This window comes from Trichoplax adhaerens, genomic scaffold (assembly GCF_000150275.1).
Source record: "Trichoplax adhaerens TRIADscaffold_16 genomic scaffold, whole genome shotgun sequence".
Classification (NCBI taxonomy): domain Eukaryota; kingdom Metazoa; phylum Placozoa; class Uniplacotomia; order Trichoplacea; family Trichoplacidae; genus Trichoplax; species Trichoplax adhaerens.
The window spans coordinates 1,207,976-1,233,574 of NW_002060958.1; the positions used below are offsets into that span (position 1 = coordinate 1,207,976).

At 29.4% G+C, this 25,599-nt stretch overlaps 1 protein-coding gene across 1 annotated transcript; it reads left to right on the forward strand.

Moving 5' to 3' along the window:
• Positions 1-19,676: 19,676 nt before the first annotated feature.
• Positions 19,677-23,376, forward strand: TRIADDRAFT_60614 (uncharacterized protein; the record flags this gene model as incomplete). The annotated part of the gene is made up of 3 exons (XM_002116530.1): positions 19,677-20,034; positions 20,946-21,005; positions 22,973-23,376. 3 exons carry the CDS (start codon positions 19,677-19,679, stop codon positions 23,374-23,376), a joined length of 822 nt encoding a protein of 273 aa, XP_002116566.1.
• Between the last annotated feature and the right edge of the window lie 2,223 nt (positions 23,377-25,599).

Genomic DNA, 25,599 nt, shown 5'->3' on the forward strand with positions numbered 1-25,599 from the left:
TTACAGTACTGGATAATGATAAGTACGGTACTATCTAGTGTCACGAAAGTAATCTTCGTGACATATACTTTATTTCTATTTTACGTTCTATACATGTTTATATCTCAGAAAATGTTTAATGGTCTCCTTAGTTGTAACTATGGTAGTTAACAGTTGATATCCTTAATTTAGCATCAGATAGACTAAAATAGTAATTGCCAACCAGTAAAACCAGGTTGTATTTATCACCTCCAAGGTTGTTCAGTTCAAGAACAATTCTAAATTCTTCCATTTCACACGAGTATTACTAATGATGATAAAACTTTCTCAAATCTATGATGTAATACTAGTAAATAAATAACCACGCAGCAATAACTTATGTCGAGATACATTTTGCTTTACTAAGGCCAAGGTTATTATACAATTATGTTATTTATTTGTAGTATGCATCCCATATTGCCCTGACTGGCAGACTTTTTCATACATATGTACGAAATTTACGATAAGTTTAATAAATAAAAATACGTAATGATCTACAAATTAAAGGTTGTTTTAAACAACTTTATCTTTAATTTACCAAATGGATTATTTTGAAAGTGATCTTTATGTTTATCGAAGGATTACTTGATCGGGATCAATTGTTTAGTAGATGTCCGTTAAACCGATACTTGGTACTTGATGTTTTTATTATAGCAGTGTTTTTCTTGTTTGGCCCGGTACGATCACGCGATAGTGAAAATTGATACCCGGTCGATATGAAAAGATAATTTCGATCTCAAAATAAGGAGTTACTTAAGTTCACAAGCAGCAGATCTCGTATAAAATAACAATCTGATCCAATTAAATTGATTTTGAATAAGTACCGGAACTTTACATTCAGAACCTTGTTTTTTCTGTATTTTCAAGATACTATACTTGCTCTTAATTCACCGCTAGAAGGTATCATTCAAGGATATTATAGGTAACGTCGAATAACTCAGACAAATAACTGCAACTTTTCTATAATGAAAAGCCTAATCAGCAGATTCGATTACGCTCGTCTTTTGCCGTCTGTTTTATTTAGTAGACAAATTCTCATCAAATCATGACCTTTATTAGACTTATTAATAATACAGTAGTTATCTTAATTGAATTACTGTTCATCATCAGGAACAGATGGAATAGGCACGTACAAGAATGATTTCTATTGGTCTAGCTAAAGTCTATAGAAAGGCCGAACTCAGCATATGATATTACCAAAAAAATTAGCAGATAAACTTAACGGCAATAGTTAGTAAAATGATGGATTAGTGGAACCTTGCCACATCCCTACTAATTAGTGACACGCAATAAGCATTTAGAAAAACTATAAGGTAAATTGTGTTCTACTGCTTGCTATAGCCTTCTTTCTGTTATCGGTTGGGACCTATTTAAAATTAATTTAATACCTTTATGGTACAAATGGAAGTTTACGGCAGTCGTAAAATTACACAACTATAACCTGGCAGGTTTTTTTTTCAACAATTTATATACTTTAGATTCTAAATATTATCAATTTCCTATCGCCAGGAGGCTAAAGAACTACTTATTTCTTTTCAAATGGAACTATAGGCCCATAATTACTTGAGGTATGAAGAAATTCTAGTTTATCGTAGCAAGTATTAAATGAAATTTCCTAGATAACAATATAAAAGCATGTAGTAATCTATTCAAATTTGTATTAAATCAAAAATAAACTTGCGGTAGCTAAATTCCAAGCTTAGCTATATGGCGATAGCGAGCTACACTTACTATGCAACAAAAGTTATTTTCTAACGGATTATATTTAGTGTATAAACTGTCTACTAATATTATTCGAAATTATGGGCCCGAATGATCTAATGTCAGATCTCGAAGAAGGGAAATAAATCAACTGAAATTCTTATTTGATATACTACTTTGTTTCAGCTATCTCCAATACACCTCAAATCATAGAGCTAATTTATTACCACAGCAAGTCTATATTTAGATCAAGTAAACATTATATTGCCTTTTAAATATTCTCACATCCGGTCATCATTACTGATATCGCCAACTGGAAATACTAGATACAAAAAATTTTCATTTATCAATATCTTAAATAGCCATGCGGATTGTATATAATAACATTATTGTCTTCTTACTGCATTGATTGTAATCTGTTTTATCTTTAAAGTTAGCGTACACTTTTAATTAAAAATAAATCCGAAATATTGCTGAAAAGATGATTTCAAGGTTAAAACCCCCAAATTTAAACTGCGGTTACTATAAATGAACCAAACAGAGAAAAATTATCCGGTTACTCAGTTTCCGGATAAGATAAGCGCACAATTTTAAGAATGATCTTACTTTTACAGTAATTTATGACTAAGAAAATAACGATCTGTTACGGAGCCATGCTCCGAAATATTAATTGCTAAGTTAATTAAAATATCTCATTTAAATTATTGTTTGCTCCAGTAGCTTATTAGATATTAATGTTTATTTATAAGTACTTATTCAATATTGTTGACATGTCGGAGCTAACACGCTTAGTCTGTAAACGTTAATTAATAACACCTTAAGTGTAAGATTAATTACTTTGCAGAGCCTTGAGGCTCTAGTTGCTATACTAGGATATGTATACTGTACAGTGTAAGCCGCTATTTCAAGAATATTCACAAGTGTACCATCGGCGAGACTATATAAAGCGGAGCACTAGCTTAGCTTCTCAGTTCCAGTTAGTCATTTGCAGGATCTTGTGACTATTATTGCTAAGAATATTCTTACGTTTTTCTTTAGTACATTTTACGACTAAGGTTAACGAAAATAAAGTAAAGTATTTAAACCTATTACTCAATAGTAGTTTTTTGTGTAGCTGAGAGTTAGTTCAACTCCACTACGATAGGTCCCTAAGTTAGTTGGGAACACAAGTACTAGTGAAGATAGTGTTTAAGACCCGGTTTCTTGTTACAAAGAAGAAGATTTGTAACACGATCTGATTACCAAACGGAAATTAACGAGACTAAAATAATAGTAAGTTTCAATTTTGGTGACGCTTTCTTAGTTTCAATCACAAGCAATGCTGTATAACTGACGCAATTACGAAATCACACAACTTTTCATTAACTTATCATTTCCGTTAGCCCGGATAGTAGGTTCCAGTTTTATGAATAAGCAGTTTATCTGAATGAAATTAGCATAAAATTCATAGCAGAAAGTTAATTTATTAATGATTGGTAAGAAATTTAACAAATTGATTGTCATTAACAGGGCAGACATGCCTTTATAACATTACTGATTTAGACCTATAGATTGAGAAGAAATAATAGTGACAACGGATTCAATCATCAATTCGGTATTAGAGTATGCAATATAGTGTCTTTGATATCAATTTGTTTCCTATAAAGGATAGTTGCAAATGATATCTCGTATTCTGAAGCCTTTTGTGATATATCAAGTCTACTTTTGAAAGAATACAATATTTTTTGTTAAAAATATAATTTCATTGACAGGATGTGCTAATAATTGTATATGCTTCATCAATTTATAGGAATCCTTGCAATAAGTAGCGTAAGTTATGTCAGTTAGCTCGCAGTTAGAAAAGTATTGACCTGCTAGCACTACAATTGTTCTATTTATTGATAAATAATAAATATTGAGTGATATTTTATACTCTAGAAATTAATGAAATATGTTTATTGCTTGCTATTAGGTATCGCTGAAAGCTTCCTACAGCGTTAAATGTATCAATTGAAAGCGACAAAGTAAATCAATCGTCCATTAAATTGCAATATTTATCATGACGTCAATGAAGCTCTGTGGATAAATTTTTATAAACCTATTTAGATATAGCTGAGGTTTGCTATTAATCAACCATTGTTAATTGTACCGATTTATTTCAAAGGTATACTATTATAAGCATCGTTGATAGAGGATTAGAGAATTTTTATAATTACAAATAATAAAGGAGTCAGAAAAGTATTATGTGTTTGTTCCTTGTATCAAGCAGTCGAATAAAGAGAAGGAAAAAGTCTAAAAATTTAATATTTAAAACAAATTATAATCGCAATAGGTACTGTCTAAGAATTAGTCTAATTGATTACAATTATAATACTCTAGTATGTTACGTACGAAGGCCTAGTTATTCACAACCCTAAATCTCCTAGACTTATTCCATTTTATTCATTTTGTTTACATCAATAAGTATTTATATTTTTCTATCTAATAGTTTAAATCATTAATAAGAGGAATATCAATTGTAATCGAAATCAATGCCTGTAGTGTACAATAGATGTAATAAGTGCCTTCTATAATGCTAGGTCTTGGATCAACAAAATTTGACGCAGGTTTGATTTACAACTTAGCTTTAAGATTTAACTATATAGCGGAGTAGAGTTACTTCAAGCATAGCCGTAACACTAGCTAGTGCAACAGTGATTTTTTTGGACAATGTAGCATATATGTGTAGTGCTTGTTAATTTATATTATTATCTTTCAATTTTTTTGTTCAATAATTCTTAATGGCTAATAATGATCCTGTTATAATGTATTGCAAGATTATTTCGAAATACATTACATGAAGACTTCTTCTACATTAACAGAAAAAATAAATGAGTCAGGAATGAGATACCTTAATTTCTTACCTTTTGTCCACTTGCCAACATTTCAGTAGCCTTCTGAACTTCGCAATTTATGGAAATTAATTAAGATGGATTAATACTTAAATCAAGCAGATATTGTTAATAAATGTTTCAAATTTGCATAGCGGATGATGAATTACGATATTGTTATCATATATCCGGATCCATTTTAAAAATAATTAGCTAATTTAATGCCTTTAACTTCGCAATGATAATAATAAGTTACATTATATGTCCCGGCGATCTAAATCTGTTATTCAATTAGGCTCAGCTGACGCTGCATTTAACCTATAAATTCATTTGATGGTCATTAGATCTAATTTTATTTAACAAAACTATCTATACTGAAATTAAATTTATGACCCTATATATGACGATGGTAAACAAAATCTTCAGTTGCATTCTGCCATAGAGAGTTTAATTATTCATTTATCATATCAGAATAAAGGCTGTGACTTCAATTGAGATAATGTCAACTTCAGTGTATTGAAGATATGTCTAAAAATGAGCTGAAGGCTAGACGGATATTTAAGCTAGGCTTTACTAACTTAATGGCAATAGCCAAATGAAATATTGACGTTGTAAATATGGAAAATGTATAGTCAATTGCTTTATATTATTTTAAAGATAATGCCTATCGATGATGAATGTTTTCGTTAAAGTCAATTGTTGTTAGTTAATTATTGATATAAGAAGACTAAAATTCGATAGTCTAGTATAAACCTTCTGTGTCTTTTAGTACGTAAATGAGTATAAATGGCTGGTTTCTAACGTCATCGCCGGTATAAAATAGAAAATATGGAGGATAAACACGCAATAAAATTTATTTTTGACGATTGCATCATTTTAAAGTGGATAATTTCTGATCGTGTTACAAAACAAATTTTCATGCGCAAGTGAATATCAAAACAAGCTATAAAGCATTTGATAGAAAGCCTTCCTGTTATTGACTGATTAAAGAATAGCTTATCAACTTTTACCACTGATCATTCTGAATATGAATAATGATGTACAGGAGGCATATCTCGATCGAAAGTACTAGTTTAGCTTATATTGGTCATAAACTTAACTTAAATTGATTTAGGAGTCAGGTAATTACGAATTTGTCAACTCTTTTACAAATGCAGCTAATAAATTGGGAATAATTTAGGGATCAAATCACAGAATAGTAATGTTTCTTTCGATCAAATCTGCCTTTTCCATAGCATATCAAACAGTACCGAGTAGTTTGCTTTAATGTAACCAATTAGTTACACTTATTATGGGCTGCTAGCGTTACATATTATAGTACAAGGCCTAGATCTTTAATTGCTATTTTAACTCTACGATTATTGAAAAGGGCAGGGTTCACAATTACTTAAAACATTATTTGCGCGGCCCTATTTTCTATTCTCTAGCCATAACAGTGATGTAGCAAATGTGATTTATAACTGAGCCTTTTGTATTGAGTAAGTAAACATGATGTTTCCATTTCATTGAACATAATCTTAATCATCGCGTACGGTAGAAAGGTATCGTTCAAAAAAATTCATTTCTTTTATTATCGATAAACTGCTATTTTTCACTATCATATAATTAGTTTTGATTTGATCTTGAATGTAGATATTATCGGAAATATGAATAGGTAGCCAATTGTTCAGACAAATAATAAAGAAAGTACGGTATCTTCCCACGCGAAGGGTCTGCAAATAGAATTGATGTAATTAAATAAATTTATTAGCGCTATTTGCTGATGTCTTATTACGGTTAGATATCAAAAAGTAAGCTAAAGTATTGACATGGACGAACTTGATATTTAAAAGCTATAATCAGATACTAAATATTAATGATTGGAACCTGATGAAGACTTAAAGGATTTAGCAGATTAGATTTTGTAAATACTTGGGTAGGCGTTATATCTTATTCTTAAAAGTGGAAATTATTTTACTTTGGAAAATGCTCAAATTTTTTAAATATGTTACAGTATGAAAATGCGTTAATGACTTAGCCTAATTTGCGCCTAAATGCAGAACAAAGTTGCAAACAATAAAACACTAACTATAAATAATTTGAAAAAGAACAATAATATCAAATCATAATTTCCTAATGGAAATACTTTCTACATTACCGGTATTGAATAACTAATTCGATTTTTAGGAAAATTTATTTAAAGTATTTACTTATTAGCTATTGGCCAAAGGGTAGATAAAATAACTACAGGTGATAATTTCTAAATGCGGCTATTAATTTTACTCTTCCATTTATTATTGTAAACCCTTATTACTGCACTCGTCATTAAGATGCAATATATTCTAATGATAGATTATGATACTTAATAGCGCTATCGTTACTGTATTGTCTGCTATTGTACAGAAATACTACTTGGCCGCAATAATATACTTTTACAATATAAAGATATGCCTACTAATTATTATCTCTTAAGTTGTAATGATTTTGAAAAAATGAAGTTAAAAAATTAAGATTTTGCTTATATTATGTGCTACAACTGTCTGTCACTTTAAAAAAAATCAGAAGAGCCCTGAAGAAGTGTCTGCTAATTACTCATCTGCTTTGAAAATTAATCAATCAATGTTACGAGGAAATGTTTGTAATTTGTAGAAAACCGCTTATCGTTAATTGCAGGAATTTCTAAAAAATTAATTTAAAATTCTGTAAGATATTGAACCTGGTTATACGACAATTATCCTGACAAGTAGTGGTAGAAATTATTCTTCTTACAACATTGTAGATGCCAATCTGTCTATACTGTACATAGTAAAGACATTTAATTTTATTGGATCAAACAAAAAAAGTAATGTCAGGTTGTTCAATAGATAAATATAAGCTCCACAATTGTAATCTTTTCCATTCATATGACCACCTTACATTGCTGATAGTTGACACTAAAGCAGAGTCATGTGGAGACTATTTTATTAGTCTGACCGCGTCACAACCCTCACTTGTGGCAAAGGAAAGTAAAGAACTCTAGTGTAGTTACTTAAAGCCTGGGCTATTTCTCCCAGTACTTTCAGTTTCTATGAGAGAAGTATTTGAGAACTCGATTTCTCGGCTGATCTCCACAGACAACTGACTAATTATTACACTATTCTTCACGATATGAGTCTTGCCGTTTCTTGAGCAATTACTAACTTTATTCTACAAACACACGCGCTTAAATAGGTTTCTACAGTGAATTCCAATATTAATGAGTGAGAAATCATACTTTACAAGTTACATTAATTAGTATAATTCCATTACTAAATATACATGTCGATATTCTCAGACTTAGATAACTACAAGCTATCAGATGTTAAGACGCTTAACCTTAGCCCATATACAGCTCAATTTTTAGAGATTAACACACCTTACAAACCTACAGTAAATTAACTGCTAACAACTTCTATTTTTATCTCATTTCTACCATCCTATTATCAGCTACAAGCGCATTAAACATAACACATAACCTTATCTTATCTATTCATAAGCATTCATTAAACAACTGTTACTTAATTAGTAACGGCGCACCATGACCGACCGCCATTAATTGTATTAATGGATCAATGAAACAGCCAAATGGATAAAAAGTTGATAACGAATCCCTTTTTTTCGCATATCAGGGAGTTAATATGCTGCAGTAATATATTATTAAATTTAGATTCATTGCTGTACCTGCAAATATGCTCCTTAAACATATAATTCACGTTATACAGGCAAAAGTTTATACGGCTAGAATAAATTGTATTTGAGAATAGGAAAGCCATTGGAAGAGAATATGTTTATTTTGAAAGCATCCAGGTGTTTTTTATTCAAAATCTTCTATTTAGAGAGCAATTACGCTTCCTGGAATGCTACCCTATTTTAATTTAACACCCGTATGTTATTAATTCAACGTTCATAGTTTATTTTTACTATATTAGCGGGCTTACTATTTCAACTCGTGAAAAAATTAGTTACCCAATAATTAGAAATTAATATTATCAATCAATCTAGTGCAGAGAATTATCACGTTACGTATGACTTTCATTTAAACCATCAAATGCTAGTTTACTATTTTTTTACCCATATACTATCAATGAAAGTAAATTGAACCACTCAGATTTCTAAACAGTAAGCGTAAAAACCAGTGATAAATAAGTAACCGGTTTTCAATAAGAACGCTCTTCCTTACCCAGCTTTGAATAGTTGCAATGGAATCTAATCATGAGAATGTTAAATAGAGATTTATTGAGATAGCTATATTTTGATGTAAAGACTTTTCCATTCTACAATTCATATATACAACATAGTTCTAATAAAATCATAACGATATATGAATTGCTTTTCATCGTGTAATATCCTATAAAATTAGCAATGTAACTTATATTTAGGTAATAAAATGATACAGTTGATAGAGTCCAGAACTAGATTCTAATTACTAGAAAACAAAGCATATTATTATTCTTATATGCCGAAAGTATACAGAAATCCCACGCATTTTGCAATAGTGTAAAATAAAAATTTATCCGTAGATATTAAAATAGATTAATTAATTTCAACAACTCCGTTAGAAATAGCCTTGCAAACGATTGTAGCACTTAGAATTTAATGCAAACATAATTTAACCGTTACATTTCAATTTTATGCTAGTCATTAACATTAAAGCACTAGAGTTTAAAGAATATTCGCTACGGTTTATTACATATGATTGAGGAGAAGGTCATGCTTTCTTTAATAATATATTATATATTATAATTTTTGCCTATCCAGATAGGTGTAGATAATGATATAATTATAAAATTTGACCGGATACATCGGCCTAAAAGATGTATTGAACGATGTTTAATAAACCGTAATTACCATTTAAAGTAATTCTAAATTGTTTAAATGGTATTTTCCGCTTTGACATCGTTCTCTAATTTCAGACATTATATCTAAAATAGCAAAACGCTAGTAATAGGAATTCATTGTATAGAGAATATTAGTTTATTTCTTATCTCAATAAATGTATTGATTAGAATAATTCTTAATCATCTTTATAATTAGTTTCAATTACATGCTGTACCATTTTTGACGTCTCAGATAGAGTAGATAAACTGGACTTAGATAAATTATCGTTACTGTTAGCTCTCACGGGACATCATTTAATGACCTTTAGTAACTGTGAAAGAATTTGCAAAGATCAGTTTTCGATTTATAACCTTTTGTTTTTATTCAACAATATTACTTTCTGATAGTTTTCTATTCTAAAATTTGGAAATTAGACGATGTTATAATGAATGGAGTAAGAAAGAACACTCATAAATGGAATCGGCAGTGAATCTAAATTTAACATACGTCTATCTTGATAGATAGTAAGCGTGATATAAATTTTCGGATTAAAACACCTAACAGCTAAAGCCTATTATCTCAACATACGAATCTATCTACTGAATATTTCAAGGAGAGACTACTGATTATTTATATCTACAAGACAATTTCGCTATCGTTCATTAGAGGTCACTCAATTAAATATTTATATAAAAAATGGTTATAAATGGGCAGCGTGTAGTAATACCGTACTACAGCTTAAATAAGCAAAACCGGTGAAGAAACTGTAAGGATAAAATTTCCTAACTTACCGAGAGTTAATGGTGGAAACTATATAATATCACTACATTTATTAGGTTTAATTTATGATTTTAGGACAATTAATTAATTTATATTGTCACTTTCATAAAATTCTATTATTATTTCTCAATTTAGGATTATTTCTTAACCATTTAAATACTGCACTAGATATGATAGATATCTTATTAATTATAATTATCTTGATATTGTTTTCAAGAGATATTACGATAATTTTAATCTCTTTATCGTACAGATGCCTCCTCCACATTTCCTAATACATTGTTATCTGTAATTTACAAAATACCAGTAGAATTAATTGAGAATTTGATCATTCTTACTATTTCTAATAACCCCGGGATATAAAAAGGCTCTAATATAAATCACTTATATCCAAATCACCATATGAATGTATATTCTATAGATCACAGAGATGACCTCTTTGTTATAGGTATTCATCTAATTATATTAAGATATTATCCATATAATTGCGTTGAATAGTGATAATAATACTCAAATTTTTTTGTCAGCAGTCTAAATAATTACAAGTGAAAAAGCAAGATGACTCCGAGTAACACTTAATTTTTCTATTGAAAGTATAAGTTATCGTGATAAAGAATGGATAAAATCTGGAATATAATTAATAAAAGCGTGTCTGGAAATAACAAAGACGTGCGTTAGTACTGTTTTTACCTACGATTTTATTATTGCAAGCTTTTAATAATTTCATTAGCTATGTATAGATCAATTTCAGTCACTCAAAAAAATCTGAGTTACTCATAGCTATATAATGTAGAGCTAAATGTGGCAGTTCAGCCAGCGAATTATTGGCATACAACTAGTCAAGATTGTCTATATTTCGCTAAAACATTAAAGCCACTACCTGCGCTAATACAGATGTCATTTATCGTATTCCCATCGTACTACATCGGCTAATACATTATTAGTATACAAGTAGTCAAGATGGTATTTGTATCGATAAGACGTCAAAGTCAGTACCTACATTGGTATAATGTCGTCCATCGTATTTCCCTGGTATTTTAACTATTTGTGTGCCGCCATAACAAGATATTTGAATATTTTGTCCTTATTGGACCATATCTTAAATTCTGATGATGTATCGCTAAGCAAAACAGTAATGAATACCGGTAATGTGAGAAACAGTATTACCTCATAACATTACTACTCATTTTGTTATTTCCTGCAAATTGTGAATTAGGCGGACGTTATTTTAAATTTTAAGTGAACCTTGACAGTAACACATTAAATTTTTGATTTTAACTAAGAAAAAATTACACTAATCTTTCAATGCCATTGCTAGTGATTTCTCAATAATTCATACAGTATAAGTGGCATGCTCAAACAGATCAAGATCATGAGATTTTTATCTTTATTATTACTGAGTTTCTAATTCTCAAATAGACTGATGTTAGCTAGCTGCTATACTTGTATATAATTATACACCACATCATTTACTATGAATTATTCAAGATCAACACCCATGCAGAATATTTGAAATGGCCACGTACAATACTCCGTCATAATAATATAGGAATAGCTGGAATAGCTAAAATTATTACGAATTGGTACAAAAACTGTAGGCAAACACTTTTTTATTATTTTGATTTTATAGTATAGCATTACACTACTTTACGAAGATCAATAGTAATCAACAGCTAGAGCAAGAAATTATTTGGATATACAAGGTATCTGAACGGCATATGCCAAAGACGACAGAGCCAATAGTCAAATAACCACCAAATGCAAAGATAAATGATGGCTACGGTTAACTATATCTGCTCATCGGTTTCTATCATCCCTTTTGGACTAATTATGATGTAAATAAAGATAAAAACTTGAAACATTTAATCTAATGTGATAATATCATATTTTATGTAAATGGGACGCAGACTATATGCAAAATATGTTGATTTCATGATTTTGAAATGTTTCCAAATGATCTTCCCGTACGTAAAAACAGTTATCATGAAATCAAATTAGAGCGCTCTAATTTCGTCAGTAAAAGAGTGAATAGTTTATGCAAAAAGATAGATACTTGATTATAATGCCTCACAATAAATGAAATTGAAATTTTTTATTTTTCTTTAACTAACAATCATGTTTTCTCATCTAATCGACATCTATAAGTTTAACGGTTGCCTTCCAGTTCGTCAATTTCTTACAGCTGGCTTTCGTTTAAACTGGCTTGTATCATGTAATTTCCAAACTCTTCGCATAAAAATTTTGTAGCTGTAGCCATGACAGTTGAAGAATGATTTGCATTATTAAAGTTTTTATTTATCTCAAAGTTGTAGTTTATACGATGTGATGCTGACTACTGTAATGACTTAATATACTGTACTTAACGAATTCTTTAATAAATTTGGACGTAATTATCGTAATCACTTGCAAGATTGACAAATTACATGCAGAAGGATAAGAAATGAGATCTTTCAAATATCAATTTTGAGTATTTGTAATCTCCAGTATTGATCTCAATTTCTTTGAGATAGAGTTATTAGCGCATATAAAATCGATCAAAGATTCAATGCTTAATTTCGAAAACCTAGAATTAAAATCTTTAATTTACATCACTTAGTCACTGTGCTGTAGTTATACGTATAAATTACTGTATAAAATGATGCTGAAAATGATAGTAATTAGCTATTTTCTTTTATGGAGAAAACATTGAAAAATCAAATGGTTAACTGGTGTAGAAATAAGCCAGTGATGATTTTAAATCAAACTTGTATAGCTAGTACGCACATTTATTTGGTAAAATGTCTTTCATTCAAATAGGTGTCGCAAAATATATAATCGACTATTTTAGAATTCTATGTTATTCCATAAATAAACTCCAAGCTAATCTTTAATGAAATTAAAGGCAAAGATTGAAACAATTTTGACGCACTTGTACCTCTGTTTCATTCCCATAAAATCTACAATCTTACTTCTCTAATGATTTCAATCGCATACTTAGCTGTTACGGATGATCCGATATTGATATTTGTTTAATTTTGACAGAACGTATTCGAGGTTAAAAGTAATAGAGTTAGTTTTATTTGGAAAAAGCATTAAAGTCTCGTCCGTACTAGATACCGTAGCATGAATTCTAGTTACTTCTCTTCATTTTGCACTACCCTCGCAAACATTTAGAAACACAAATTTTTATCTGCTATTGATATATTTGAATTTCTTTTTCACTGCAAGATTTTTCTGACAGTCGATCAATATTACTACTATAGGATACTTTAATTTTATTTAAATTTTAATGGTAATTCTTGATTTGTGTTTACTTAGCTAGGCATTCTACGATGATAATAATAGCACAAGCATTAGTTCAGAATATGCAGTTTTCGAGCTTGTAAGTTTTTAGATCATGATAAAAAATTGTAATGGTTATTCTAATTTTCATATGATAATCACTAGTAAATTAAGACTAAATCTCTTTTCGTCTATGATAGGTAACCTTAGACTAATAGGACTATCATTGCCGTATAGCAATTATAATATCTAAACTTATAAATAATAAGCCTATAAAATAGCTAATAAAATTATCTTTCGATGATACAATCAACGGTAAGCTTTACAAGGTAGTCTGCATACATAAAACGTCGGATTTGTTTAATTAGCACATTTTCGTACGTGATCAGTTTTGGACATTACGACTTGTATGAAATGATGGCAACAGCTGTGTATAATAATAACATTTACATGGAGAGATTAATGCTGTAGTATGATCAGAAAATGCATAGAGATTGCTAACGTTACATAATAATATAAGCTTTTAACGTTGTAGATTTAATTAAAATACATCGAAGAAAAGGTTTGGAGTTTTAGAGAAAATCAAAGAGAATAAAAAGCTGAAGCATCGCCTACACATTTCTCGTCGCTACCCTAAATCTTTTATCCAAATCAGTCATTGATTTACGACATTTTCCTACAGAAAATGTCGTATATTCAACTATTGAAGTCAGCTATTTTAAACACATCTTTGTATAGTATCAAGTATTTGGCTACGATAGATGTCCACTCATGCATTTCTTTTTATGAAATTCAATAATGTTTCTGTTTTAAATGCTACCATTCACGATCAACTAGTTGTTTGATACAACATTGATTGAATGGTAAAGATTATAAATCGAAGCGACAGTGTTACTATAGATAGATTAAAATCTAGCTTAATTGAAGCTAGATGAGGCATAGATCTGACAGAAAACTTATTGTACTTTGTATTATTATTAAATAACTCTTATCTAATAATGAGAGTTTTGGGCTATTATTTACCAATCAAGGTAATAAATGAAATTGAATGATCTGTTGTAAGGAAAAATATTCAATTAGAATCGATCTAATTTTAAAATATAATCAACAATTCTTGATAGCGTTCACTTTGCGACATTTTCAACTTGCTTCGCACTTTAAATTTAAGAATTTTGCTTTCTGTTTATTTAAAACTTTTTATAAGCTAAAAATTAAAGCTATCATGTGAATCTATAATCTACAAAAGTAACTGTTTCGTATTCTAAGGCATTATCAAGACAAGAATTCCATATCATGTAATTTAAGTTGATTAAATGTCTCCGTCGGAGAATTTTCTGTGCGATTTCATTTCCTGCGGAACCTTTTCTTACAAGCTTAGTATATATGTTATATACTAGCCGTAAAATGGCTTAATAGAGGAATAAAGAAAAGCATTACTATAAATAAGAAGTTTATATTTTAATTAATACTAATTATATTATTATAAATTGGTGGTATAATTTCTATATTACCTTAACCATAGGATTGATTGTTTACTTTGCGTTTATAAACTTTCAGTTTTAGTATTATGCCCTAGTATAAATGTACTATCGATCAATCGTTTACTCTACTTAGTGAACCATATTATGCATATTGATCACTATAATAGGAACTAATGCTGCGTAAAGAAATCGGCTTATATCATTTATTTTGATATTGCAAGCGAACATAAAATAACGATGTCTTTGGCAAGAAAAATGAATTTCACTTATTTATGCAAGCTTTTTGTTCATAGTTACTAATTTCATACGCCAGCATACGTTTGCTCTCGTGATTGAATTTATAAGCATAACATTCTATAGGACATGACTAGTGATTAGCTGACTCATACGCAATTTATTGTAAGTAAATAAGCCGGGCCAATAAACTATATTAATAGCATTACCTAAATAATCATCTACAGTACATATCGATAGACTGACATCAAAGAATAAAGTAAAAAATTTTTTGAATAGCTATTGATTTGGAAATATTATAGTAACGAAAAACAAAGATTGTAATGGTAGCAATAAATTAATCTACAAATGTAGATCACTTTCATATTAGTAAAAGTAAATACGAATGATACCGATTATGTAAAATTATAGAATCAATAGACCGAGATATATATTGAAAATAAATCATGTCCAAAATGATTTAAGTGTGTAATAGAATAGGGATAAAGATAGGAAGTGAATGACATCAATTGTCTGCAGGCTCGTCATGTTGGATTCAAAGCAACGAATAACGTTATCGACATAGTGACTTGACAACTTGACAGTATTTCTAATAAAAAAGAAGATTCGACTTCAAACTTGAGATGATAATAGATTTTATTATTTTCAGCTTGTAGACTGTCGTCTATGAAAAATATTAATTTGGTATCAGTATACGTGTGGATATTGTATGGGCCGATTTTTTTGATCTTTCCTTCCTGGCTTCAATTCAATGTTATTTATAGTATAAACGTTGACATTATAATTCAGGACCGGTAAATAGTTTCAACAATTTCATCGCATATTATGTAATATTATTTCAATTGACGTCTTTGTTAGCGGTGTGTATTGTTCATAAAATAAGGGAGAAAATGTATAAATACTCATCATTTTACATCGATTTCAATTTATTTTGGCAATCGGTTCATAGCCAATCCATCCAAATTTAAAATTTGCTAAGAATTTTTGGGTCAAGAAATATTAAAAGAAAAATTACCTGTAAGTACACTTAAAATGATATTGTATTGTCAAAAAGTCGCATAAAATTTCAAGACTGTGATTGAATCCAATCGCTGCTAGCTAAAAACATCAAAATATTACTGCAATGTTACGTATGATATAAAATTGATCGGATTCATCGATAGGATAAGAACTTTATATTTTATAAATGGTTTAATGATTAAGTCTGAAGCACCTTCACCTCAGAATGCTATTAAAAGGCAAAATTTTGTACTATATCTTACTAGAATTGATAAAGTAAGCTAATTAGTGGTTCAATATAGGCTAATCATTTTAAATTTTCAGTTTATTAAAATCGTAAGTCATGATAGCTTGCGAATTATGAATAATTAGCACCACAGAAAAATTGTTTAACCGAGAAAGCTACATTAAATTTTAATATTATTTGATGCTGATCGCATCAAATTGATAATATTTTCCATCAATATAAACTGCTTTGCCGCACACTTTCATAAAGTTATGAAGCTTACTGTATTGCAATTGTGCTAAAATAGTCTTATTCGAAGACAAGTATTGCTTTGCTAGTAATAGGGGTTATGCTATGAATTACTAGATTTGTTAACATGATGTTTAAGCTACCATTGGAGTAATGCTCAAAAAGTGCATATATGAATTAGAAAATTATAATGCTCGATAGAAAAACTGTATTATTATTTGTGATTAGCAGAGGTAATATTAAACATCACAGCATCAGTGCAATTTTGAATCTGGCCATCATTATTCCATGAGTTTCTACTTTCATTTTGAGGCGAAAATAGTCACAGAAGTGTAGAAGAAAGATAGTCTATAATTTATAATCCAACATGATTCTTACCGGCGTTTAATAACATATTGAGATACCGGAAGAAACGCCAAATATTGCTAATTAAAATCGATTTTTTAATTTAAACTTATAAAAAAGAAACCGCAATTACAAAATATATAATCTAATCTCAAACATTTTATCCTACATCTCGTGAATAATATCTATTCAAGTATAAATTAGATAGAGAAGGCTTGAAATATTAATGAACATTCCCAGTATGGATTAGATAATAATTGTAACGGATATGTTAATATTTGGCTTTTCTATTTGATATGCCAACAATTGATTCATGATTAGTCCAATGATAATTTCTGTGGCATTCGATAGTAAATTATTATGAAATTTTAGTGAAGGGTACGAGGGCGGATAATTATAATGGAATATGAGAAAAATGGTTTTATTTTACAATATAATTGATTAGTGATGCTAAATAACAACAGTATATGAAATCAGCCAATGATTAGTGATGATTTATAATTGTATTAGATACAATAGTGTTGCAAATTACTTAACTTCTAATCATGAATAGAATTAAATTATGGCTAGATTTTTAATATTGAAATCTGATTATAATTCAGGTTATCTAGTATATTTTCTATAATAAAATATTACTCAATTTTGGACTGTCCATTTTTTTCTAGCTACAATCAATTAATTATTGCATCATTTAGGCTTAAAAATTGATTTCTTAAGCAGATTCAGCAGTATTGTTGTTATTTAGAATCTTGTTATCAGAATATTCGATATTACTTAGTTTCTAATGAACAGCTTATTCATTTTTACCTATTGAATTAGACGTGACTATAGGCTGATTATTCATTGGCATTTTAATGTGCTTAGGGAATTGATATGTCATGCTATTTTTACCAACCTTGAGAACAATAAGTTATTCTACTGTATTCGCCAGCGAATATATGCTGTATTATTAATAAGCATTTTAGCTATCACTGTATACTATATAAAGATATATAAGCCGAAGCCATCAGCATCAGTGGGGGGGGGGAATTTGTACACAAGAGAATCTTTTATTCAAACCTATAAAAAAAATTTATTTTCCTATCATACTTTTACAGAAAAATTCAACTTTAGATGTTAAAAGGAATTTTAGACTTAAATTTAGGTATGGAATTTCATTTTAATAATTTAAATAATTAGCTACCATATTTTAGCTTAGATCATAAAGTTAGACTTGTAACAGGTTAGTCCAAAATTTCGACTTTCTCTTTTTGAATATTATTTTTGCTTACATTAAATATACACTTTTATATAATAGGGAACAAAGTACCCTTTGCTTTGTTTTTCTATTTTCTTCTATATGCCTTGTTTTAACAAGCGTGTATTAACGCGCTTAAGATGCAGCTGATTTGTTACTTTATAGAACTCTTTGAAGCAATTATTCCCAGCGTAGTTTAGTATTTTGTTATTTTCGTGGGCTTATATCACTAGAAATAAGATTACTCACTTTATTTCCTAAATATACAAATTCGTATGAATGTAATTAAAATAGACTTATAGACTGATTAAATCAAGGAATTGTTATCAGAAATGTAAACATATTCTAGAATTAGCGTTATTTTTCGATCATATTCAAGCCTTCCTATAATATGGAAAGTCAATAAAAATCTATCAAATTACTTCCGTTCTTTTTAACGAAGAATAGCAGGTTATGGTTTCCGGCTATTTATCTTCGTTTAGCTTGCCATAATTCACTACAATGAATAGAAGCTTTTCATCTAGTGAATTAAAATTAATGCCATTTTCTATTATTATCAATTGAGTATATTAAAAAATATATTACTCATGTTTCATTTGTTGATTTAGTAGTTTGAGCTATAAATGATGTGAACTTTTTTATCCGGTCAATTAAAATCGATAGCCGTAAAGCTTTAAATTGTTGTGTTAACGCCTTATGAAGAAGTAGAAATATCAAATTCTGCACCTATTATAAATTAGGCTACTGTCCATTAAACTTACCAAATATATGCAGATTTTATAATATACCGTCTTTTATTCCTAGTTAGTTGAATACATTCAATACGTCTACTAATGGTATTCGCTAATATGTAGTTATTTCCTTCGTCAAATTGATAGACTTGTTGTAAGCGTTTGTCATTATGAATTATTGACATAGGGATGTGTTATTTTTAGGATTCTTATTGGAAATAGATAATGAAATTTTTTCTTGGCATTCTCTTTAATTTAGTCATCTGCTTTTGTGATCTTATCTATGCGAATATAACCGTACATAGTTGATAGGGTAATTTTCAAGTATGATTGAAATATGACCAGTATAAATATATTATTGGATGGTGCAGGTGTTTTCACTTTTTTTTGTATTAAAAAGTTTTCATTTCAATTTTTTAAGATAATCAATTTGTTGTTATTACCAGAATTGAGAGCATTATTAGATCGATTAATAAATATTAAGTCAATAAAATTACGTTATGGTATGCACTACTAAGTAGATATGATATAATCACTTCATATTTAGATTTACTTTAATAATACTCTCATTTCATTACATTTTATCGTTTATATCCGGACATATGCTCACGAAATTATATATGAATCTTTGCGTGAATTATAAATACTGAAAGAATTTAATTCTGTAACTAAAATTGTTGATACGGTGCACTATAAAGTAATTAATTAACATAAATTTGCTATAATTTTGGTACCGAATAGGACAACACGATGAAGTTTATTGCCGTAGCAACTTTATGCCTGATTATATTTGCTATTGATATCAGCTCAGCTAAAGCTGTTATTAAGAATTTAAATCGTTTAAAAGCTGGTGATCAAGATATTTACAGTTTTATCAAGCATATGATGGAAAAACATCGTGGAATGCAACCCAATATGGCAGAAAATAAGAGATTGACTTCTAACATTGCGGATAGATCACCATCAGAGAAAATACTCAAGCTACGTCTTGATGATCGGTATCATGAACTACTACGCAGGAAAGAAGATGCATATGACGAACTAGATCGTTATGTTAGTCAATCTATCAGGAATAGTCGTTTTCGGTCTTTTAAGGGAATTAATTTAGGTAAGTTACTTAAAGTATTTATATTATTGAATAATCGGCTACTATTTTCATGTTATCTAGCTGTAATGATTTCGTCTTGATAATTTATAAAATTTAAAATATTAATGCCATAGTAGTTATTTAGACTGACCTTTAGCTCACTTTAAGACTTGAAATATTTAATTACATATTTTTCATAATGTATGTACTAGACGTACAAAGTTACCGTATAAGACATTAAACTAAAGTAAATCTTTTCTAAAGGAAACATCGATATCACAGACATGCATTTATCCTTTGGTATTAGTCATTTCTAGAGTTCCAGTCCCATATAACATTTTGTTCTCGATTGTTATTTTCGTCTATGCACCTGCCTTCAGTTTTCTTGTATTATATATAGTGACATATGCCATATTGGTCGAGGTTAAAATATTAATTCTCAAATTTGTGTACACGCATAAGAATGTCCGCAACATGCAATATGACGTTTTCATTTGCTTATCATGCCGAATGATAAATCAGCAAGACCAAATATTGGCATTCTGCCATTTAATCAATTAGTCTACTTTATTCTTTCTCTGTTATTATTGTTGCGACGGCTTTAAATTGTTAAGATTTTAATGACCTTAAATGCCTTATTAATCCAAAAGGATTATTTCTAAATTATGAGCCCTTAAGCCTGATCTAGTAAAATAAATTTTCGTGTTGGTATACTCTGCTTTTTATTATTTTTATATTACTATACTACAAAGAGATGGCCAATAGTTAATTCTCTTTGCTATTATTGCTTATCAAACTTAATCTGTAGATTCAATTATTGTTTATGACAATGAGATCAATAGCAAGAATCAATTTAATACTTGTTCATTTTCTAATGGATCTTCAATTGGTTACTCTACCAGCTAATTTGAAATTTTATTTTACTACATTAGAAGACATGTTGAAATCAAGAAACGCATTTAATGAATTGACGCCAGAACGAAAGGAACTTGGTAAGGCTATATTATTGATACATTTTTATGTTAAGGATTAAAATTTAATCATCTACATATAATATAATGGTGAAATGGTCTTTCTCACATTGAGTTTGCAATCAATGCTAAGTTCATAGAGTAACGCCAAGTATTTAATATTCGAATACAAAATTTGAATAATTAAAATAAATACTGTATTAAATATTTTGTCAAGTTGCTAAATATCGTTTTTCATTAAATATTTACTTTGAAGTCCATGCAGTACAATCGATTCAGTAGGAATTTCTGATTTTCGAAAACAACACCATAAACTTTGTTTACTTCATTCACATGAAATGTATTATGGGTTGTAACGACTGATACTTATAGTTAGATAGAGCAATACGTTTTGTGATTGCTTAATAATTTTTACTTACTCGCAGTATAATAATAGTTTGATATAGCTTTGGTTGCAGCTAATTCACGTGAGAATACATATGCATTTAAGTCTATTTAGTTTAGTGGTAGATTTTGCAATCCAATTTTGAAATGCTAATGCATTCGCAAATCTGTCATACAAAGTAAGTCAGTGGCGATAATAGTAAAGTGTTTTAAAAATTAATAGTTAAAATTTTAGATTCTTAATCACTAGATCAAATCTATCGAAAGGAAGTAACTTTCCCTACTCTTGTTTTGTGGTGTTACAAAGAGATATAGAATAACTATTACTTTATGTGGGCCTAAATGTCATCAGAAGAAGGGATAAATGAAAACCTTTTTAATTATTATTGCTAATAAAGCCTGTCTGATAACATATAATCAATTATAATTATATAATATACCGGTTTCATTGTTAGTTTTAACCTTCAATTTGAATTGGACCATCACTATAAGAATTATTAATGAATGACTGAGTACTTTGCTATTAACAAGTCGATCATTTCCATAATCTTGAATTTGTTTTCTTATCCTTTATACTTTATTACACCTAAGATAGAGATGATTTCTACAGTAGTTACAGTAAGACAGTGACAAGTTGCGCCTATTTAATATAGGCAGTAATTTCTTTACCTTTTTTTCTTTTTCGTCTATGGTATATAACAACAATTATACTGCTTTGCTAATGAAAATAAGTTACTCAGGATTAAATAACTGATCAACCTACTAATAATATTGAAATAGTCGAAATACGAGATGATTTCAACTTAAATTTAGCCATAGTATTCCTTGCATTTTTCGATTTAAATTTACCATGTTCTGATCGAAGCTATATGAAATTATTCTGCATTTTCTAAAGAGTAGACAAAAGCAGATGTTCTTTACTAAAACATCATTTAGAACATTTAATTTCACCATCTTGCATTTGTCCATATGATATACAAAGATACTTACGATGATTCTAATCATCATAGCTAAGAATAGTCGAATTAACGTTATTTTAGTGACTATTAAGTATAATTAGGCTAGCATTCCATTGCAATTGAACTATGGTTACTTTAAGTATTTATGTTAGTTATTTGTTGAAATGCAGTTTATAATTTCTGTTGCTCAATTCGTTGAAAAGATTCCATTATATTATATACGTAATTACTTAATTACGTCGGTGTTAGAGTTAATGAAGTATTTTCTTAATGACCTATTTCAATAAAGAGATCTGATTATGTCAAATAGTTAAATGATAGTGCTCCAATAGTCTAGCTTGGTTTTCACTTAAGCTATTCGTAAAGTATGATTAAACAAAAGGATTTAAGAGAAAACTATAATTGTTGAATACAGTACGTATAACTAGTCAAATGAATTGCTTCGCCTTAATTTTTCTAAACTGCATGATAATATACAATCGATGTTTTTCAAATTTGTATTATTTTACGTAATCTGCTCCTACTATGACGTGATTAAATTTATTCGATTAATGCAATTATGATGTTATCGACTGCATTAGTTATTGTTAATGATGAAATTGATGACGATGTTGATTCTGGTTTTGTTTATCGTCATTGATTTAGCTGCCAAACCTCCAAGTCGAGTTGACGAAAAAGGCGACGATAGAGACGATAATGAAACCACAAGCGAAAATGATAACTCTAGTCAAGATGATAAAATTCATGGAGAATCCAGTGAAAATGATAAGAATAACGGGGATGATAGCAAACAGTCTGATTTGTTAAAGCAGCAAAAACAACAACAACAACAACAACAACAGCAAGACAATGAAGAATATGAAAAGCAAAAGCAAAAGGTTGAGCAACAGCAAAAATTGCTACAAGAGCAAGAGGAAATGAGAAAACAAAAACAGAAGTTTCTTGAAGAAACTGGCAAGAAAGAAAATGATAAAGATAAGGAACCAAGTAAAGACAAAAATAAACAAAAAGGTTGTAAACTAGGTACATTTTGGTTCTATTGCATCTAATGGACGTCAGCCTAAAAAGCAATCAAACTTAAAATTGCTTTAGAGAAGATTACAAAACATAAAATATTCCAAAATATTATATAACTTTTACATGGTTGATTTAAAAATATTTATTTCAATATACCGGTAAATAATACCTGAATGAATTAAAATTATACTGTAAGAAACATAAAAACTAGTTAGGGAAGGAATATACTGAGGACTATAACATGATTGAGAGATAGATAAGGTTACATAGACTCATCCAAGAATTCTTCTACTCCGACATTATCGATCTACGGAGAATATAAAAAAATTGTCTATATCATGCAAAAATTGTCTGCCTGAGCATCTACGTTGATATAGTATAAATCAGAATGCTATTGATTGTAATGATATCATAAATACAAATATATAACAAATAGAAATATAATCATGTATACGGCATAGAGAAGAAATAAATTGCCGAATTATTCTCTGTATCCCTATTAGTGTTGGTTTTTGCGATTTAATCAATAACCAAATCCTAATTATGCATTAAGGTTGTTAACAATCTAGCTATTATATCATCTATATTAAAGTCTCATCTATATACATGCTGCTTAATTAATTAATCAGTCAAGCAATGTTAATAACTTGCCCTTCACCTGATTATCAAAATTAATAAAAAGAATAAAAGCTGATATGACATAAAATTTATAATGTTGTTTGTTTATTCTCTTACAAAGGAATCACGATAACTATTATTACAACAGATTTATTTTCTGAATTTGCTATTACTCTATAACCCTCTACTCTGGTACTATCATGGTACTGTATGGACTTGACAGAATAACATTTTCCAACAATGCTAACGTATGGCTATAATATTTCAGTTAGTATTTCTCATCTTGAATGGGAATAAGACTTTAGTTCGATCTTGATGACTGAATGCTTTCAATTTAATTTAGGTCATAAGATGAATTTAGCTACATTATTGCGTAGTATTATTAATAAAGTACATCTGTATATTACAGCAAGAGCTACCGTTTCATATCGACTTCGTTTATGACACAATTTGGTTCTCCTACTAACTGCAAGTTAGCAAAGACTATTTACCTCCAGTCTCAAGCTATTTTAACTAATTATATCGCTATCTACGATGGATGTGCGGTATACTTGTACCAGTATATCAAACTATGTTGCTGTACAGCATAACTGACTATAATAGAATTTAATCTATATTATTAACTTGAGCAGACTGCGTTAACACAAGCTCTTCTTTGAGATATGCTAATGAGCATTATCGATAACTTTAATCTCGCTTTTGATGAAAATTATATTCGTCTACTAGCTAGAATATTGTATATCAAAGCAGTTTTAATTCTAATACCTACATAGGGATTACTCTGTATAAAAAATACTTTTGGTTGGGTGTAAGGTATTTTAACTCCATTTTTTTTTTATGAATCAAACGGTAGACGCAGCCATTAGCAACCAAAATAAATCATGTTAGATGATAATTGCGATTCAAGAGTTCATATCTGACGAGCCCTAATGTAGAGTCTCTTTACTGTCATGTTTTCATATTGTAACTTTAAAATTTGGAGCAGGGCTATCATTTGCGATCAGATAACCTAGCATAACTTTGTGAACAGAATTTAGGGTTAAAGAGAAATAAAATTTGGATACATTTGTTCATGCTGATTCCTGTTCAATATTGCTGTGATTTATAGAGTACTATGCAACGTTGAAGCTACGAATGTTACAAGTACTACGTTGAAATGTTGAAATTAGAAACGTTTGTATATATGGTCGATTAATTTTCCAAACTAGCGTTTTATAGACCTGTTACGGCATTATGTTACCTAAATTAATAGAGTTTATAGAAATGTTGATGCTTACAATGTTATAGTAGGTGTACTCGTCGTTATTGGTTTCAATCAGTTGATTTTGTGTGAGAAGAATGAGTGATAAGTTCACTGAATAAAGAAGATTTGTAGATTAATTAATCATTATAGGACACCTTGCCTACTGATTGTAAGCCATAAGTAGTAAGACTAGATCACTTCCTGTATAGAATATAGAATTAAAACTACGTTTTTAAAATGGAGAAGCTGCTTACGCGTATTAAATACTTCAAGGGTTCGTTTCGAAATCGACTTGTATGGGATAAATGTCTATAATTTTAATTTAAGCGTTACTAAACGTCTATTAATTGACATTGATTTATCAATTTTATACGTTCGTTCTTGTGAATGACTG